This window comes from Nanorana parkeri, unplaced genomic scaffold, assembly GCF_000935625.1.
Source record: "Nanorana parkeri isolate BGI_ZX_2015 unplaced genomic scaffold, ASM93562v1 scaffold319, whole genome shotgun sequence".
Lineage (NCBI taxonomy): Eukaryota > Metazoa > Chordata > Amphibia > Anura > Dicroglossidae > Nanorana > Nanorana parkeri.
Genome location: NW_017306587.1, coordinates 928,896 through 950,826, shown reverse-complemented (window position 1 = coordinate 950,826; position 21,931 = coordinate 928,896). Strand labels below are relative to the sequence as shown.

General features: G+C 44.0%; 1 protein-coding gene across 2 annotated transcripts in view; it reads right to left on the bottom strand.

Annotated features, from left to right (window-relative positions):
- The window catches only part of AGPS (alkylglycerone phosphate synthase), a 161,280-nt gene extending 141,712 nt beyond the window's left edge, over positions 1-19,568 (bottom strand). Inside the window, exon 1 of one of the 2 annotated variants that reach the window (XM_018558082.1) lies at positions 19,274-19,568. In XM_018558082.1, the coding sequence (XP_018413584.1) occupies positions 19,274-19,419 (146 nt within the window). In that variant the 5' untranslated portion in view covers positions 19,420-19,568. The remainder of the gene's footprint in view (positions 1-19,273) is intronic. The other variant, XM_018558081.1, reaches the window with a different exon arrangement.
- Between the last annotated feature and the right edge of the window lie 2,363 nt (positions 19,569-21,931).

Here is a 21,931-nt window from a genome sequence, read left to right as displayed (position 1 = left end):
CTGAGCACACTGCATAGTATATAAACAGCTAGTTTGTTCCCTGAATATATTGCATACAGTACAGAACGCTGTCACTTCCTGTTACAGGCCCTAAACATTTTTCCCACTACTCTGCATCGTATCTGCTCTCTAGTAAGGGTCCACTTCACAAGAACAAGGGATAACATATTCACACAGAACCATTATACGGTATCTGACCTAATGTTTCCTTACCAGCAGGTGGTGGTGACTATAAACCTGGGGCTGTTACTTATGGGCCTGGGCCCACGTGACACCCTTCAGACTTCAGTTAAGAGACCATAATTCCTGTCTAAGGATTCAAATTTAGAAGTTGTACTTCCCCCAGTCCTGGACATTGATAAATCAACTTGCCAATCAAAGGATGATTATTAATCACTGTAACAATATAGTATATCATATTTTCAGTTGCACAGTCCTTGCATACCACTACACTACCATCAGCAACATTTAAAAAAAAAAGAAAAAGGGGAGTTAAAACAAAAAGGGATAAATCACTCACTAAACTATTGCCAGTAAAACAGTAACAGGCCGCTGCATTTTCCCTAGAAACCAGCTACTTTAAGATCTTTACTTGCCTCGTTAAACTGGATTAATGCCATAAAACACAGGCAGCGCATTTCACTTTTAGCAGTCAGGAAATCTCCCTTCCTGACAGCCGCCTGTACACAAGATGAGAGGATCAGCGATGGAATGTGGCCGCTTGTCCTGTTTACTGTAAACGTTGCTGCCAGGAAAATAAGACTCCAGGCATTAAGCCAGACATCAAGGCCTAAAGCACTTCATGGGTAGATTAACCATAAATACTCCCTACTACCTGTCAAATGTGGAACCACAAGACTTGACAGTTCATCATTATGGTCACGCCTAATCATATTACTTTCCTTCTTATAAAAAGTTCAAGCTTGGGTTTTTGTTATGAAAGAGAACCTGTAAAGAGTCATCAGACACCAATATTGGCTGCTACTAATTACTGCTCCTAAAATTGTAGATAAACACTGTGGAGGTGTAAATTCATTTAGATCCCACTCCTCAGCCTGCCCTATTTCTCTATGATGGGGTGGGTACAGACAAATACATTTTCATATTGGGGCAGAACTAAACACAGAATTTTTGTTACTGAACATAAAATACTTTTCTTTGAGTTCATTAGGGCAGAACTAAACCCAGATTTTTTACTTGAATTATACTGCTGCTCAAAGGAGATTGGACAAGGCTGTCAGCCAGGTATAATATGATCGTTTTTTTAACCACCTGGAAATGGTGGAACATAAGCCAGGTAGTCCCTTACAAGAAACTATAGGAATAAAGAAAAGAGTCAGTCAGTCGGTCTGAAAAAAGAAGGAGGTAGTTGAGAGGTAAAATCGAACAGCTTGTACCAAATCCAAACAGTGGAGAAAAATCTTCTAGGATGTACTGGAGCAGGACAAAGGGAAGGAAGCACATTGTTCTGGTTAAGCTGACAGTAAGAAACCACATTAGGAAAACATTAGGGTAAACCTTGGGAAAAGTTTGTAGGAGTGTAGAATTCAGAGTCTGATAGACCGATGAGACCCCCCCTGGGCCAGTCCATTGCAATCAGAATCACCAAAATGCCCACCCATCTTGATCCCGTGATGGAGGAGGAAAGGCATAGATCAGGTTAAAATGATCCCATAGAGACACTACAGCATCCACTGCTATGAGAGGATACCTGCACACAAACCTGCCTTGAAACACCTCTGAATGAGGATACTGTGCTAACTGTTCTTAGTATCAGGTCATCCTGGCATCCAACTAAACGGGGGTTGCCCTGTGAACAAAGCAAAGCCAGCACCTTGGTGAAAACCCGAGGTGCAGTAGATAGAGCAAAGAGAAGGGCAATGAACTGGAAATGTGTGGACACACTGAAATGCAGGTAATGTTGATGTGCTCGGAAGATGTAAATAGGAATCAATGTCCACAGAGCCCAAAAAGTCTCCAAGAAAAGGATTTTATTGTAAGTCAAAAATTCTGGAAGGAAGAAATGGCTGACTGGATCGATTCCATGCAGAATTTTGGCATGCAAAGGATATTGAGTACTAAGTCACCTCTAAGATTTAGCCCAGATGGTGAAACGTGTGAGAGACATTGGAGTAGGAGAGAGAATATGGGGGTGTATACAACAAAGTTGGATTTTTATGGACCTCGGTTTCGTGCGGCTGATATGGAGAGAGATGGTGTTGAGTACCTTCAGATGCAGAATGGGGTGAATGCTCTCTTTTGCTTTGGAAATGGTAAACATGCCCAAGGATTGCAAAAGAACCAACTCTAAGGCTATGCGTTTCAGGACCTTTAGGAACATTGCAAGCCACTTTGAAGCGCTTAGTGGATCAGGAGCTGGGAAGGTCAGCAGACCACTACCCTTTAGCTTATGATATGCCATACTATCAGTCTGCAAGTGAGATGTTACCAGCTAGGTTACTCATGGACCACTACAAAGCAGGAGGGATTAATGGCAGTCTGTGACAAAGTCACTATAGACAGCAGCAAGGACAGGGTCATAGCCTTACAGAGAGCCAATGGTGTGTTCACCTCATGAGCGGGAGAAGTAGGAGTGCATGAGCTGTACACTTTTAACATGCACATTGGCATCACTATCTGCTCTATGAAACAATTAAATTCAGCGCTCCAGGAGATAATTACCTGTTAGCCAGAGTATGCTGGCTTACTGCTTCACTGATACATCTTGGTCTGAGCTACAGCAAAGGGCATGATCCATTTTAGGCAGAGGCATCGGCTAGCTAGCAAGTATCCACTATCTTAGTCTGGGAACCTGTTCTGAGATACAGCAAAGGGCACGCTTCTACGTAAGGCAGAAGCACAGACTGGTTAACAAGTACGTATTGCTCTTAGTTTGGGAAACTTGTACTGAGCGACAGCAAAGTGCAGGATCTATGGGAGGCCAAGCAGTGACTGGTCAACATGAATTCCAATGACTCTCGGTTTATAAAAACTTGTACCGTTTTACTAGTTGCACATGGCCCCAGGCAAGCTTTAAAACGGTCTGCTGTCAGTTTTCCATATTCTGGGAGAATAAAAACTTTGAACTATGCTTCCTCAATATCCACCTCCCCATTCTGGAAGAATGTACTGTGTGAAAACACAAAACAACTGTTTCAGATTATGGAAAAAGGGCCCAACCACATGATCACAATGATGCAGTCATATGCATTCCAAAATTCTTCCAGAATGGAGTTACATAATTTCTAATTAGAGTCTAAGGAAGCTACAAATTTTAATTAAAGGATAACTAAACTCGGGAACAAAAATTGTATATCTTTTATATCTTTCCAGTACTTAGATGTGATGGCTTTTTAGACTAAGAACATTTTCAGCAGGTACAAAAAATGCCTCAAATTGATAAATAATTTGTGTAAACTGTAATCCCATCAACCGGGCACGTAATGAATATGAACCCAAGGCAGATATGTTTGTAGTCAACCTGGGTGGCAACCATGGCTCCCTCCATAGATACAGTGGAGGATTGAGCATAGCCACCCAGGGACAGGAAGGATTACCAGGTGAAAAAGGGGGGGGGGGGAGGATAATCCTGGAAACTATTTCAGCCACCTCATCTAAAGAATGGTAAACTGCTCTGTATTAGATTTTTGTTTTGGGGTTTAGATATGCTTTAATTGTTTATTTGATTATGAGCTGTGATTTCTTCCCATGTATCTGCTAACCTTAAGAAAATCCCTAGTTTCAGGGAAAAAAAACAAAAACAAAAAACTTTATATGAGTGGAGCCAGGGATAAACATTGGGGGGAGCCATACAGCAGAGTGAGAGTCTTCTCTAGTGGCAATGACACCAAGGACAGCAGGATTTCTTTTCCAGGTGTTTTTTTCACCACTCCCCAAAAAAGGCCCACAAATTTCCTTTTCAGTGTGCTTACCTTCTTCATGGACAGGACTTCATTAGGTCTCAGAATTATTGACCCTCCACTCTTAGGACCGCAGAACTTCTATCTCTTTATAAGCCTTATCTGGGGGGTGGGGATCCCCCTATTCGCTATGCAAAGTCTACCCAATGTCATAGGTTTTCTGGGCCCTGACCATCTCTGTACTCTCGACCTCTCCCCAGCTTCCTCTTTCCCTACTGAAGTATGTAAATTACCTTCAGGGGCCGGTTCACACCACAAAGTCCGTGTCCATGCGTTTGGCCTCTGAAATGCACTGGAACGCAAGCCGGCTGCCTCCTTGCATTCAGGGGCTGGAGGGGGCGTGGCGGTGCATTGAAGTCAATGGAACCACAGCCACGACCCCTGCCAGCAGTGCGATCGCCCACATCCGGAACGCAGGCACATTAGTGCTTGCGTTCCGGTCCAGTGCGATCTGCAAAAATAGTATTTTGGTCCAGGAAAATGGTGTGAACCTGCCCTAAAGGTGATAATAAGCATAAGGTCAAGGTGTAGCTGCAATGATAAATAATGGACCTCATTCCACCATATGTCCAAATAGCTCTCACAGTATAACAAATATTTGAGCTAACCAACATATTACAATACAAAGATACATTTCCATACTGCTCCTCTGTTCGATCATAGATTTATTAACACTTTAAGAGGCACAGTCCGTTATTCATATGAAAACCCTGCTGCGTTTCACACATGAAAGTGCTTACATACTGGAGCTCAGGAGTACGCACTTTCAAGTGCAAAACACATCAAGATTTTTACATTAATGAATGACTGCGCCTCTTGAGTTGTTAATAAACCTACAGTCGAGCAGATGAGTAGGGCTGCAACAACTAATCGACATAATCGATTATAATCGATTATTGAAAAAGTTGTCAACTTTTTCAATCATCGATTAATCGGCTTCCGATTGATTGGCCCTGTTCACGGCTCCACACACGCTGCGCGCCACACCTCCTCCCCACCTCACGCTCGCAGCTGCCAGACCCGCCCGCCCGCATTCACGATCGGCACAGGGACGCGGGGAGAAGAAGTAAGGAGGAGCAGGTGTGGGTGGATGACAGCCTCCGATAGACAGGCCCGATCTCCGAAACAAGTTGCTGGAAGACTGCTCAGGTAAGCCTGCACTTCCCTCCCCCACATGGTGCTCTATAATGTATTGCTGGGATTTGTATTCCTCTATAGCTGATGGTACATTGTGCTGTATATTATACAGAGGAGTACAAATCCCAGCAATACATTATACACTTTGTGTATAATGTATTGCTGGGATTTGTAGTCCTCTATAGCTGATGGTACATTGTGCTGTATATTATACATAGGAATACAAATCCCAGCAATACATTATACACTGTATGTATAATGTATTGCTGGGATTTGTTGTACTCCTCTATAGCTGGTGATATTCTGCATTGCGCTGTATAATGTACTATTGCTGGGATTTGTAGTCCTCTATAGCCGGTGCCATTCTGCATTCATTGCTGTATAATTTTACACTTTCCATTTCACTATATTGCACACCACACTATTTTTTTTCTTTTTTACTTCCACCGCTCCAAGCTTGCTCCTGTGATGGACTACAATCTCAATACAAACTAGTAGTCCCATCACTGGAGCCATTTTTTAAACTTTATTTTATTGTTTATCCGATTAACCGATTAATCGAACTTAATAATCGGCTAACTAATCGATTTTGAAAATAATCGTTAGCTGCAGCTCTACAGATGAGCAGAGCGGGCCCATTTTTTGTTGGACATTTATCTGGGATGGGGCAATGGGACAAAGCAAGGTCCGAGAGCCACAACTGCCAAGGGAGACGACACAATCTAGTCTTCTTTGCGGCAACAGTGAGCTAAAGCGCATGTCAAGGTAAAAAAATAAAATAAACAGAATGCAGTACATGTCTGCAATACATGCAAATCCCCCAATGTCATACCTTTGAAGACACTAAAAATACAGAAAAATACCCACTGATCTGCCAGAATTGTACTTAACTACTAAGTCCTGTTGTAGGCTGAAAACCAACAGCTGTTTTGGGGACTGAGTATTGTCAGCCCTGCCTTCAGCGGCTTGTGAGCCGCAGATGACAGCTATTAATTTAAAGGGGACAGTCTGCTGAACAGTTCTACTATAAGCTGATGGTCGCTAAAGCGACCATCAGCTTATAGTAGAACTGTAAATGCCAGGTCCGTACGGCATACTGAGCTGGCCAGCTGGAAGCACTTTTGTAGCTCCGTACGCCGTACGTCCTTGGCAGCGAAAGGGTTAAACGACTTAATTCGGACATTTACCCCCTTTCACTAAAAGTCATAACAGCATGTACATCTGCATGCTGATTTAGAATAATCTTACATTTATTAGTTAAACAAACATGTTTTTCATTTATTTACAAATAGAGTTCATCCACTTCCTGGTCCAGTTCTGGCACAAATGATGTAATGTGCCAAAACGTTGCATCCTGGGAAGGTAACATCAGCAGAGCATTGCTGGGAAATCTTATCTGTAATCTCAGGGAAAGACATTTTTTTTCTCCCCTGAGATGATGTACATTGTCACATGTGCCAGAGTTCCAGGAAGTAGTGGAGATCTAGTAATCTGCCCTTAGTATACATGGCCACTGTCAGAAGACTGCGGAATAAAAGAGAAATAAGGTATGCAAGAATACAAAACCAGCAATTATCTATGAAGTATCTGTTTGTAGATTGTCATTACTAAACATTTCTAAAGGGGTGTTTGTTGTTATTTTCAAGATATGGGTAAAGTTCCACTTTAATTATTCCCATTCTGAGATCTCTACATCATAAAAGGCTAATTTTACACATTGATAAGGTTTACATGTTGGCCATAAGCAACAGCAGCTCAAATATGGTACATTTGCACTGTAAGCATGTAAACGTTAGCACATGCATACAATGTATGCACAATCATACGCCTGTGTGCATGGGGCATGATAGTACAAAGTTTGTATTTTTCTATGCTTTAAAACTGTTTTAATGTCTCTTTTTTGCTATATGTATACAGTCTTTGTTTTACAAATAAATAATTAATACAAGTAGTACCAAGAGCACAATTGTTTATTTTTAAGCAGTGGTGGTCACCGTCATTGAGAGGGCTACACAACTGTTTAAATTTCATAAACTTGTGTTGCCTTAGCATGCGGTAAACATTGCCCTGACTGTTTAGCATATAAGAACAGGACTTCTAGCAACTTTTGAGAGCTTGGTCAATAAATAACACATGTACTGGAAGGATCAACAGGAAATAAAAGTATGCTACAGAGGGGGACTGAAGGAAAACAATAACTGCCGTGTTAATGCTAGTGAAGGGCTGCATTATATGCGTCATTGTTTTTTTAAAAAAAATATTTTGACCATAGCTCTATTTTAAAGGAGAACTACGAGGCGAGGGAAAATCAGTCATCCTCATAGTTCGAGCCGACGTGTGACAATGAAACTGTCACAGGTCGGCTCAATAGATCGGGAAGTGAGCGAACACATACAGTTGCTTGCTCACTTCTCGATCATCTCCCTGCAGAGAACCGTGACTGTCACTCACGTCTCCCTGCAGGGATTCCCCCCTCCCTTCTCCGATCCTCCAGCGCTGATTGGAGGAACGGACGGGGGAGGGTACAGCTGGCTCTGCCTCTAGAGAAGCAGAGCCAGTTGTCACTCACACAGCTAGGCGGATGTCGACAGTAATATCGGGATCCGTCCCGGCTGCAGCGGTCTCGGCATACTGAGCTTTGGTTCACGGGAGGACGCTAGTATATGTCCTTCCGTGACCCTTAAGAGAACTATGGGGAAAAACATTTACCTCACAGTTCTCTTTTTAAGGGGAACTTTACACATATCTTTAAAATAACAACAAACACTCCTTTAGAAATGTTTAGTAATGACAATCTACAAACACATACTTGTAGATAATTGCAGGCTTTGTAGTCTTTGCATACATTATTTCTCTTTTCTTCCCCAGTCTTCTGACAGTGGGCGTGTATACTAAGGGCAGGTTACTACTGCATCGCTTTGCCAAACCCGAAGTCATTTTGCCCTTTTAATGCAGGAAGTGAATGCTCTGCAAGTATTTTAAGAACACAGCATTTTACACCTGACATGTCTATGTTATTAATCATCATATATAGAGGGATGCATTGGTAGAATTTGATTTGCGAGTGTAAAAGTCGGCGTTTAGGGCTTGTTCACACCAAATGCAGACCAGATCTGCACGAGTTTCTGCACACGCAGTGCAGTGGGTTGTGCCACGTTTTTGGTTAAAAAAATTTAGTTTAGAATAGGCTTTCAGTGCGTTCCAGGGCGTTTGCATGCGTTCCAGAGCAGGTAAAATAGGGCTTGCTGCAGTTTTTTTTACACTCTCTGGAACTGAACGCTGCGGTGTGAACTAGAGACCAAAATATCATTGGAATACATTGGACGCAGTTTTGATCCGGTCTGTAACTGCTCTGCTCCTGGAACGCGCTTGGTGTGAACATGGCCTTAGACTACATAAAGTGCTGTATGCCATGACCACGCGTCAGAGGTAGCAAGTAGTAGCGTAACATGTTATATTCTCTTTACTGCATAGAAGTAAAGAGCTACAAGACAGCACCTGCTGACTTCCTGTGATAAATGTGAACTATTCATAAACAACAGGGTACCTTCTCCAGAGGACCCCGATTTCGACCAACTACAAGCATTGGCTGGAAGGCCTTTAGTTCTACAGTCCAGCTTGTCGAAGCTGGACATACTCTAATAGACTCCTGAACTATACAACTCTGATACAAACTTCTAACTTAATGGTGGCAAAGTTTTCCATCACCACAACTACATTTAATCTGAATGAACACTAAAGTTTTGTTGGGAAAAAAACACTATCCATGTGGTCCCCAGGAGTCGCCATTAGACGGCAACAAATATAAACGCATTCTTGAATCATTTACATGTTTATTTGAACAAAGATAACACATTGCAATATATTGTCATTTAGGATACAAATAGGTAGAACATATCCACTTGTATGCCCTTTCCTAAAACAGCTAAGCAATGATTATTTACAGAAGCCAGAACTAAAAATAGAATAAAAAATACCCATCTTAAATAGCTCATGGCATATTCCAAGTTTACACTGAAAGCATTTCATTATTAGAATCAGCTATACGAGATGCTGTGCCGCTTTCCTTGTGGACACTACACCACTAAATCACAGAATTGGTCAGCATACTATGGAAGACATTTATAAAAACTAGGGGGAAAAAAATGGATTGGTAGGGATACCAAACTTTAAACCTAAAATATGTAATTATCTAAACCAGGCATAAAGTCATAAATCACATTAAAAAAACAGACAGCCCTCCAAAAATAGAGGTACCCGAATATGATTAAAGAATACCATAAATATTCATACTTAAATATATATTAGCTAACATAACAAACAATTAAAAATATGATATGTAATATAAAACATATTAAATTAAGAATAATTAAAGTACTCTTTAATCATATTCGGGTACCTCCATTTTTGGATGGCTGTCTGTTTGTTAAATAGGGTTTATAAAAGCTAGCATAAAAACAGTTTATATACTTAAAGTGACATTAAACCCTCAGATTTTTTAACATAAACCAATACTGTAATCCATGGTAATTTCCCTTCTCTTTGCTGCTCTTCCTATTAAATCCTTATCTCTTCTCATGCTTGGGGAGAACTTCCCTTTGCAGCTGGGTGACACCATGTATCCATTCCAGAGACAAGGCAGTCTGCTGCAAAACAGAAGTTCTGCCAAGCATGAGAAGACATGAGGATTTAAAAGGAAGAGCAGCAAAGAGAAGGGAAACAACCATGGATTACAGTAAGGCGCACAATTACAGTATTTGGTTATGTTAAAAAATCTGAGGGTTTAATGTCACTAACTAAAAATAGGCCATTATTACCTTGGTATAAAGTGCACATCGGCTTACTTAAAACAAATACAAACTTCAGTAAAAATTGCAACAATATGCAAAACATCCAAATTGGTTGCCCCCATGTATAAGCAATTCATCATGTGCATATCTACCTCAAGCTGATCTCTTTTACATATTTAATTCATTCATGTGGCAGCCAAACACAGTGATCAGGAACTCTGTAACTGTCGGCATTCAGAACCCCCTAAATGGGGTTAAGTTGGCTAAGAGGTTCCCTGCTGTCAGTGCTGAAATTGTGCCCAGATCATGCACACCAAAGTATTTAAATATTCTGCACAATCAGTAAAAAAAAAAAAAAAAAACAACTTTAAAAACAAGCCCCATTCATCTCTGTATCTATAAGCATTCTGAAGCAATTACATTTCAAACTTCAGAACACAAGCACTGTTTTTCTATGAGAACGGAACCTTAGAAGCCTATACTGGTGGGAAAAAAATCCCCCTTGCAATGGGGTTGCTCCTGCACTGCAAGAGTTAACTGCTCGTTTAGGTCTGGCCTGTGCGAGCAAGGTACCTGATCCCTTCTCCCACAGGCTCCAAGACCAATGTCTGCAGTCTCTTCTCTTCTGCGCTACAGGAGGTCCAGCTGACATCACGTACAATGCAGGGCCCATAGCCCTGTATTACAAATGAGGATGCAGAAGAATAATCCAAGTTGGAGCATAAGAGGGACAAAGTGAGTGTCAAATGCTGCAGCAGGGGTCAGGTAAGTAAAATTGCATTACAAAAAGGTACCTAAAGGTGCCCATACACTGCACGATTCTCGCACGAGAATCACGGGAAATTCCACGTTCGTACGAGAATCGTGCAGTGTATGGAAGGCGTGCGACCGTTCCTACTGTACGGTCTCACGACTTTTGTATATCGAGCATGTTGGAAAACCAGCCGAGAATCGTACGATTTTCGGCTGGTTTTTAACATGATCGAGACACAACTGGCGTTCGGCATTGCAGTCATCGGAAGCCCGCCCCTCAGGGAGGCGGGCTTGCGATGATCGCAAGTACGATCTGCCTGTCCAAGATGGGCAGATCATACGTTTTTTTAATTACTTTACAACCCTCGTAAGACAAAAGTCTTGCGAGGGTTGTATAGTGTATGGGCACCTTTAGATCTAAACGAGCAGTTAGCCCAAGCATAGCAGGAATAGTCCCACTGAGAAGGGGAGTTTTCTTTCCCTGGAGAAATGCTTTAAACAGCCAGCAGGTGATGAAACTAGGGATGCATCGATACTGGTTTTGCGGTATCAAGTACCATTTTTTTTTTCAGTACGCGCTGTTTCCGGAAGTCCCATTGAGGAAGTCGGGCAGCGTGTAATGACTCTCCGCCCAGCTTCCCGATTAGCCGGGAAGCCGTCCCCATGCTCCCTCATCACCAGTTGACGATTCCTCATCATGGAGCCAGCTTTCTGACAAATCAGGAAGCCGGGAGGCGGGTAATGACTCGCCGCCCGGCACCGACAGTATCGGTATTGATACCGAGTACTTGGGTGAGTTAGCCAGCTCCATAATCCCTGGTGATGAGGAAGCATGGAGCAGGCTTCCTGGCTAATCAGGAAGCCGGGCGGCATGTAATGACTCGCCTCCTGATACCGGAAGTTTCGGTATTGGGAGCATTTGGGCGAGTATGAGTACTCACCCAAATACTCAGTATCGGCACCAATACTATTATTGGTATCTGTGCATCCCTAGTTGAAGCCAACTGAATTTGGACTCTAGAGCAGCGTTCTTAACCTTAACACAGAGGAAACCTTGAACTAACTTTCAGGTCTCAGGGAACCCCTGCTAATAATAAACATATCTATAGCACATAGTACATTAGCCTGGTTGTGAAAGGCTGTTCTACAGTCTTTGCTGTGAACTTATATTGTGGAGGATATTTGAGAATGAATAACTTAACATTAAAAGCTAGAGAGGTCAGACATGGTTGGTTGTAAAGCTCTTTTACTACTAATGAACATGTAAATAGTTAATGTCTACAGTTTGGTCTCAGATGCACTTTAAACGGCCAAATAACAATTGACACATTTTACAGGTTTACATAATTTCTTTAAGGAAGTTGAAGCAGTTCATGATGTAGTATGAGCCAACAGGTATATGATGCAACAATGAGGCAAAAGACCACAAAATTCTAAGAAGGGGAACAGAAACCAGTACAATATAGTGTAACATCGATCACCAAGCGTAAAATCCAAGTTGTCTGACACTGGACGACAATGACATCACAAACTATTTGTAGTTTGCAACTTCCTTGGTGTTATATTGAACAGCTAGAAATATCAAAGTTCTCACAAGCTGCAACCACCTACCTAAAGTGAACCTCTCAATAATTTGCAGTGTACATGAATACATATCTGACATGACACAATATACAAGCAGTATAATTTACCAGAAGGCTCCAACTTTTATCATTTAAGCAAACTGAACCTTCAGCTAAAGGCATTCCAAGTGTATGAAAAACAAAAGGCTTTCAAAGATTTACATACCCAAGTAGAAAAACCTGTCCCCTACCAGCATGCTGCAGAGAAGGACCCCTTCTTCATGTAGAGATATTATCCACCTGGCCCCTTCAAGTTTCTGATCAAAAGTTGTCAGGTGGAAGGCTGCCGACAGAGCACCCAACAAATTTTGGCATCCTCATCAACAACTGGACGAAATTTGCTCAGTGTATGGCCAGCTTTAGGGTGGCTCCACTCAATGGTGGCTCAAGCACTGCATCATAGCAAAGGCCACTTTGGGAACGGTTTTGTTCACAAACGCACATTGTAGGTGTATTTTGTGCATTTTCTTGAACTTTGCTTTGTGTCAGGTTGGAAGAACACACAAAACAGATAAAAAATTAAAAATTCCCCTACAAAATGCTAAAAAAAAAAAAAAAGGCAGGCATACTTTAGCAGTAATATGAATGGCAATGTTTTTTTTAGATTTGTTCCGCAAGATCAACAAAATATACCAATGATAACTAGAGTATATAATCCAACTCAACACATAACCGGACATTTATTGGTGACTTTTGCTCATTCAAGAGATCAACTCTAATGAAATCTAAAGCTGGCCATACATCTATAGATTATCTGCAGATTTTCTATGGTCAGATGGGAAAAGTGCAACAGATTCCTCCATCTACGCTAAATTGTGTGGACAGAGGAATCTCCCACTGGACCAAGCTTCAGTATCTTGCTAGTCGGCCCCGCTGGATCTCAATATACCTGAACAATCTGATTGGATGCAGGCATTGTTCAGGTATTTTGAAAGAAGCATTGGCTGTCCGGCTCCCGGGATTTGCTTGGCCCTACTCCAACCTCCCCCAACTATAATAATAATAAAACAAAACCCTAAAAAAGGTGCCCATACGCTGGTCACATTTCAGATGGTTTTTAATGTACTGGGCGAAACTAACACAGTGTATGAGGCTGTTGGCTCCCTTTCATCCGGCATTCCTCGATCAGCTGATCAAAGGAGCCAGCTGGAAAGTCTTCGTACGATCAGAGCCAGCAGCCAATGAGCGGCCCGCTCTCATTGGGTATTCTGACAGATGTGGGCGGCACCTGTCAGAATACAATGCAAACAGTGGTGATTCCTCGATCGACGCGCTGCTGGTGTTGAGGAATCGCATCAATTTTTTCCGTTCAGCCCGCGGGGTTGACTCAGGCAGGCGGAGCCTATATCTCGATGGCTGTCCTGGAAGATGACTGGGGAAACATTGATAGGTGTATGGCCAGCCTAAAGATTACCTCTTTATTGGAATCTGTGGTCACGTGATGCTCCAAGTCATGACAAGAAGTGAAAATAAGACCGGTAGCCTTGACTTTAACAATGAACACAATGTAATCATTATAATTTATAAATCTCCATCTATTTTTTCTTACATTTGGAACCAAAGGAGCAGGGGTTCGGGCAAGCAGGGCTAAACGTAGAGCAGTGGAGTTTTGTACAAGTGATTTGGGCAGCACTTGTAGCAGCCCCGTGGTTTTCGGGGTCCCGCTCTTCCGGGGGACACGGGACCACCACAGCAAATTACTTCAGGATGGGGAGCGTTGAGCAAACTGGCGAATGTCCGTTCTGCTGTGTTCAGTGAGACAGGAACGCTATACTCACAGCACTCTCGTGTCTCAGCTCTTACAAGCCGGGCTGCACAGGTGATCAAGCACAATGCTGTGCTCGATCTTCTGCACGGGGGGGCAGGCAACAAAAAGATTACCGGTCACCTGCAAATTCTAAGTTAAGCGGAAAAAAAGTGATAAAAGAAATAATAAAATACATAATAAAATACATTTAAAAAAAAATTTAAACCAACCCCAGCAAGCAATGAATGGATGTAGGTGACTGCACATCCTACAACCTGCGCATATGTTAAATCGTATGCCCCTGGACGCAGACTTGCTTCGTCTAGGGTTGTACGCACACACAAATGCGTGGATTCACACAACTGGCGGAGTGGGTGAACAACTGCCTACATCCATTTACTACTATGGGCAGCTGTACCTTACAGCTGTGCATCCCGGGCGTGCAGATATCCCGGCATCATGTAGTCTTTGGTCCTCAAGGCCTTAGAGGAGTTGAAAATGAATACAACTGGTGCACCGATTTTCTTGAATCAACCTAAAATAAATCCACTCCATCTATGATCAGCCAAAGGCCACAGAACTAATGCTTGTTTTAACTGTGCTGCTATACATTAGTGTATGGGAAGGATTGTCCACTCCAAACAAAAGAGAGTTTGATAACAGACTGGCACTGGTCTATCTCTGCCTTCTCGCAGTGACTGCTCCACCGTGAACATAATACATCAACTGTTCTACCTCTGCCTGCAACACTGCCATTGTTCTGCAGAGAAATTTCCCACAGAAATTCCATTTGTAGACTATTGATATTCAATGCTTTCCACTCTTTGGAAAATACTCCTTAAATAAATAAAAAGCAGGTGAATCAAATGTAACAGAGACAGAGTTTCCGCCAATCAAAATGAAACTATTCATACATACATTTCATTCAAGATGGAAACTAATGGCATCGGTGAAAATGGCTGAATTTCTGGTCGGTTCACACCCACCTGTCTGAACATATAACCGTTCTATGAGGTTGATGATATTAAATATGGTAGACAATGGCAGGGAATATATATTATCGGAACATTGATGCAGCTAATTATTACAGTTTCTCCAAATATAAAACACTGGGGGGTGCCTATATAATGTTGCCCACACTTGCACTTACCATCTAATGGCCTCATTCACACCTACAAAAGGGGCTGACCGCACGAGTCTCCCACATTCCTCCATGAGAGTCATGCGATCTGCTGTGGGTGGGAGGCGCTGTACAATACAATGACAGCTGTCATTGCCCATAGCTGTTAGCACCCCGTTCACGTGTAACCGCACAGGTTATGATTACCTGCGGAAAATCACTGCTGTACACAGACTGTCTGCGTCCAAGTGCGATCGGCCGAGGTTAACCATACCATGTGCAATTAAATGCGAACATCAGCGGGAGGTAGCAGCTGTCATTGTACTGAACAACGCCTCCCAACCGCAGCAAAACATGCAATACTTTACCTGCACAGGCACCTGATTTGGAGAGAAAAAAAAAATGGGAAAATAGCTACAACCTATACAAAACCCATCTGTGCGACCTGTCATGTTTCAGCCATCGAGCGACAATCCACATCAAGTGGAATCCTTTTTTTCTATGTTGCCTCTTCACACCTATGCATTGTGCTGCCGTGCAACTTGGAAAAAAGGTGCTGGTGCTTCTTTTAGTTCTACATGGTGTGTTGTTGACCCTATAGACTTCAATGGGAGAGCAGAAAAATGCATGTTTTGTGCATAACATCTACTCTAGCCAGGCTGCATAGGATGATGGAGCGAGCAGGCCACACCATGCTTGATGTGGAAGAACTAATATGGCTGGTGAGGGCAAGGACATTGTCTTACGATCCCAGCAATCGCAATTACAAGGAACGCTGCTAGTGCCAGAGGGCCTGGAAGGGCGGTGCCAACAAGCTTTATGCTGCTTAGGATGGTTACCCATCATCACTCCAAACAAATCTAAAAGGTAAGCATATTTATTTTGTTTGATATGCTAAAGTATGCTTGTAGAAAATGACATTTCAACACATTGTTGCTCTAGTGGAACTTACTTGTCATTGGCCAAAACAAAAATGCTTGAAGCATGAAACTGCCTAAAAAATTCACGACAAACATGCTAAAGAATGCATGAACATGCAGCCGCACACGTGTGAATAGAGAACTATCCCTGAGATCTCTGAGCGGGCACCTATCATTCCATAACATGTTGCACTGTAAAGTGCGCTGTTATTACTTTTTAATGGCACCCAAACGCACCTAGCCATCACATGTGCATTGCATTAAACTACAACACATAGTAACCTATTCCCAATGCGATTTATTTAAAAAGATGCATGAGCGTTATAGAATGTGGTAGGCAGCCTTTTCAAATGAATGGGCTGCCCTACCGCAATGCACCTGAGATGTCACATTGCAGCAATGTGAACGAAGGCTTGGAACTCTTGGTGGTAGTTTATGAAGGAGGGCTTGGAACTCTTGGTGGTAGTTTATGAAGGAGGGCTTGGAACTCTCGGTGGTAGTTTATGAAGGAGGGCTTGGAACTCTCGGTGGTAGTTTATGAAGGAGGGCTTGGAACTCTCAGTGGTAGTTTATGAAGGAGGGCTTGGAACTCTTGATGGTAGTTTATGAAGGAGGGCTTGGAACTCTTGATGGTAGTTTATGAACGAGGGCTTAGAACTCTCGGTGGTAGTTTATGAATGAGGGCTTAGAACTCTTGGTGGTAGTTTATGAACGAGGGCTTAGAACTCTTGGTGGTAGTTTGATCTGATCTGTTAAGGTGATTATACTATGAAGTCGTTTCAAACTGCCTGAACGTTGCTCTGTTAACTGCTAGCATAAGTGGATGAAGAGAGGTCAGATGTCAAGCACGTGTAAATATTATATACCAGATTTCCTCCAGTAATGCAGTGTGACAGAGGAAGTATCGTATCAAACACTCCCTCCACACTATGCTAAGAATTTCATGTCATAAAGTAATCTATAAGCAAAGTAAACAGATTTGTGTTTACTGCCACACGAGATGGGAAATGCAGGGGATGAATTCCCCATTCACACCTACTGAACATTCAGCCTGACAAACAGCGCAGAAACAGCAGCCTGATCTGAAATGTTCATCCAGAGATATTCAATGTGTGAAACTGGTGCAATGGTGTGAAACAGACCAATATAAACTTTATCAGTCACTGCAAGCCCATAAACCGAGATTACAGGTGCCATAATGACATGAACACTACACAGCCTGCTGTACATATCTGACTATGCCCCTCTATAGAGAGAAACCTGGAGCCTGCCATTGCTGAGCTTCCAGCTGCTGGGCTGCCATTAACCCCTTGCCTTCAATTCATTCAGACCTGGACCAATGTCACAGATCACAGAGGTGTGACTTCACTGGCTGAATTCTTGTTCCAGGGCAGGAAATGGGAAAGTACTGCAATTAAAGACAGTTAGTCAAGTTGCATATTAGAAAAGGCATCAGCAATGGCATCCTGGGAATATCACTGTACAGCAGATTTCATCATTTTACAGCATTGTCTACTTAGCCCCAACACAATAAAATGTGAGAGGCGGCAGTGTGTACAAAGGGCAGTGCGGAGAAACTTTAGATCAGACTGTACCTTACTGTACAAATGTCTGTCGGGTGAGGACTCCACATGTGTACAGTGTGTGTGGGTGGTATCCGTAGTGTAGGAGTGCCCAGAGGTGGTAGCTCTACATTGCAAGCCGTGGTTTACCTTTTAATTTTTTCAATTTTACTCAACTGTCACTTTTTTCAAGTCTATGCACCGCAATAGGTTGCAATGTGCAATTGCATGTGGGGTGGAGAGTTACTCTGTGTATAATGCAGCATGTTTCATAACTAGTCTACGCAACTCTGCCCACAAAGAGGAGACAGAGATCCACAGTGCCCCCCATAATCACCTCAAAGATATTCCTTCCCTGCAAGCCTGGCACCTTCCCTGAAACCAAGGCACCTTCCCAGCTAGGGTGGCACTGCCCCTGATATCAAGGCACCTTCCCTGCCAGGCTGGCATCATCCCTGAAAACAAAGGCACCTTTTCTGCAAGCCCGGCACAGTCCCTGAAACGAAGGCACCTTCCTTGCGAGGCCGGCACCGTCCCTGATACCAAGGCACATTCCCTGCCAGGCCGGCACCGTCCCTGCAACCAAGGTGCCTTCTCTGCCAGGCCGGCACCATCCCTGAAACCAAGGCACCTTCCCTACCAGGCCGGCACCATCCCTGGAACCATGGCACCTTCCCTGCACGGCTGGCACTGCCTTTGATACCAAGGCACCTTCCCTGCCAGGCTGTCACCATCCCTGAAACTAAGGCACCTTCCCTGCCAGGCTGGCTCCATCCCTGAAACTAAGACACCTTCCCTGCAAGCACGTCACCTTCTCTGATACCAAGACACCTTCCCTGCCAGGCTGGCACCATCCCTGAAGCCAAGGCACCTTCCCAGCCAGGCTGGCACCATCCCTGAAACCAAGGCACCTTCCCTGCATGTCTGGCACTGCCCCTGATACCAAGGCACCTTCCCTGCAAGGCTGGCACTGCCCCTGATACCAAGGCACCTTCTATGCAAGGCTGGCACTGCCCCTGATACCAAGGCACCTTCCCTGCAAGTCTGGCACTGCCCCTGATACCAAGGCACCCTTCCTGCCAGACTGGCACCGTCCCAGAGACTAAGGCACCCTCCCTGCAAGCCTGGCACAGTTCCCAGCCAGGCATAGCGGGTAGTCATATCACTGCTGGTTTACAACTGATTGGGATTCCAGAAGCCAGACAGCCATACACGTGTATAGATTTTATAGTTTGCCCCTTTCCGATTTACCGATGACTGCTGCATTGGACTATATCCTTTATCAATGGCAAGCCCGGCACCCTACTCGCAAGCCCGGCACCGACCCCAGCACTCTCCCCACAAGCCCCGCACTGTCGCCGACCAGGCTCCTAAGGTACCCATGTCACTGCTGGTTTACAATTGATTGGGATTTCAGATTTCATAGATTGCACATTTCTGATGTCTATATCCCATATCAATGACACCCCGAGGCTGCCAGCGGGTCAGTATAATACAGATCTGATCTCTATCACACTTTAGCACTGCTGTGACTCTACAGGTCCATGCTAACAGACAGGGCATGCTGGTACTTGCAGTTCCCCAAGACATGAAGAATGCTGGGGATTACCCCGCCCGCGGGTAACAGTATACTCTTCTGTAAGGTGTGCCTCCACCTGCTGCCATGCCAGGACCGCACCCATCACTCCACCCGCGCCCCTACCTTTTCCTGGGGATAGAAGGAGCCGCCGTGGCCTTGCACTCGCTGGCGGAGACGTCAGTCGCGGCTCCGGGCTGCAGGTGCCCTGAGAGAATCCTCAGCCGCCGCTGTGAACGGGAGGACACCGGGCTTCCCTGGGCGGCCGCCATGCTTCCGTGTTGTGAGGCGAAGGGGGGCCTAGGGGAGAGGTCACAGCGTGGGCATTTTTTTGACGTCCCGGCATGCAGCGCGCACGACGTTGCCCAGCAACCACAGAACGCCTTCTCCTCCCGCGGCCCCGCTTCCTTGTTCACATGCTAAGGGGTGGAAGGAGGCTCGGCGTCACGTGAGCCGGTTCCAGCCAATCCCTGCCTCTTCCATGACTGATGTGATGGAGGGAGTGTGCTGGGAGAGCTCGTGGTATGGTGTTCAGAGGGAACTCCAGGCAAAAGTTGTCTTTGTCACAGTGGAGAAGGGTTTGGGCCTGCTCCGACTTACCAGAACTTCCAGAACCGAATAAAGCAAACGTAAAATATGTAAAAGTAATCACATTGTGATCACTATTACCCAATGACTCCCCAATTACAATATCCTCGATTAACTCTGCATTATTAGTGACAATTAGATCTAAGATGGCATTTTAACCTGTTTCACCTGTATAATAAAACGATTCACCAACTTGTTTTGATGTTAATGTGTATCTAACACCAATTGTTTTACATTTTGTGCAGAAACCTGGAAGGTTCAGCAGCTCTGTCAGTGGGTCCTCACTGAGACCATTCACTTTGTGTCCATCCCAGTGACCACTATTACCAGAGATGGGAGATCCAAAATCTTACAGTTGTCACTAGCACAGGAAGTGAGGGGAACTCTTTCCATTGGAACACATGTTAAGCTGGCAACTATCTTAAGAGAGGAATTCCACAATTTGAAAAGATTTTCTCTCTCTTCCTGTTGCGTTTTGGGGAAAGGAAGTGTAGGGAAGTATGCTCCATGGTTACACAGACAGCAGAAAAGAATCTGACAGGAGTTAGTAGTCCACCTATTGTTAAAAAAATGGGCATTTATTAATTATTTGCATTGGAGCTTGCAAAGCATTACCACCAGTAATAAGTGGATTGCAGGTACTATGCTCAGGCTCCTGCAGACTATTCAACCAGTCCCAGGCCCATACAGCAGCACGGGCATTGAAAAACGCTGGTCTATGGGACCTTTGTAAAGGACTTTTACTTACCTGATCCCTACATCCGCTGGCTCGACAGACAGGCAGTCGCAGCCTCTTCCCCCGCTGGGCTTCAGCAGTGGAGGCCCGATGACATCATCACATACAATGCTGGGCCCACAGCCGACGTGGCCCAGAAACGTTGGCTGTTTGACGCATGTGGCGATTTAATAAAAAGTGCTTTACTTCTTGCACACATCATCGAGTGCTGGTGACTTCTATTATGTGCTGTGTTTGTGGAGACATACATAGCTTACTAGCACACACAAGGGTGGCCCCATAGGACCTGCATGCGAAAGAAGCCACCCTAAAACAGCATATCAGAGTTAGTGCTCAGGGGAGCAGCTGATTCTGCAGGAAACTAAAACTTTAATACATCAAGGAGCAGAATCCATTTAAGTGATTTAATCAGCATTTGAAAAAGTATTTTGAATTTAATATTACTTTAACCCTTGCAGCCCCAGGGGAAGCCCCACTGCAAGGGGAGTTTTTTTACCCAGAGATTGGATTTAAACTGTGGCTGCACCACAACATCTTCATCCACGGTTGAAGCAGATCCTTTGTATATTATAGATCCTCTGATGGCTCCTCTCTTTCCACTGCCAGCTACTGTATGTGTTACCAGCTCTTTGCATATGTATTTTTTGTACCTATACACCTAGAATTCTATTTTTAATCATTTGTTTTTTGTTTTGACCAAATATAAACTTGTGTTTATCCCATACATATTTAAATTCACTTAGGGTCCATTCATGGCACCCCAGCACACTAAGGGAACGCACATGTATTGCAGCGCAACGCAGAGTAATGCACTACTAAGTGCATTGTGGTGTGCATTTTTCTGTCCATGCAATACGTCAAACCACACAAACCTCTATAACCCACCTGTAGGGGTGAGTACAGTGCTTGGCTAAATGGTCACATGGCGCACATCCAGACATAGAGAAAAGCTTGCACTCCAACTGAACTTCCAACATGATAGTATGCTGAAGTCCCATATCAGAAAAAGCACCAACGGGGATACGCAGGCTGTCTTTTTCAAGGGTCTCTGTTTGTCACCTTCAGAAAGACGGTCTGTGTACCTCTAAGGCCCGGTTCACACCTATGGGCATGGTTCTCACCTGCGCGTTTTACCGCGCGTAGGATCGCGCGGTAAAACGCCATACGCCCAAAGAAGTACAGGAGCTTCTTTGGGGCGTATTAACGCGCGTATCCGGCTGTATCCATAAGGATACAGCCGGATACCCCCTCGGAAACTCGCGTTTGCCGCACGTTTCTTTTACGGCAAATTGTGGTAAAACCACGCAGTAAGAAACGCGCGGCAAACGCGAGTTTCCAATACGCTAAGGTGTGAACCCAGCCTTAACGTGGTGTTTTTTCTGAAATGGAATCTCAGCAAACTGTCTTCTTGAAAGTTCAGTTGAAGCGTTGGCCATTTTTTGTTCATTGTGGCAAAGTGA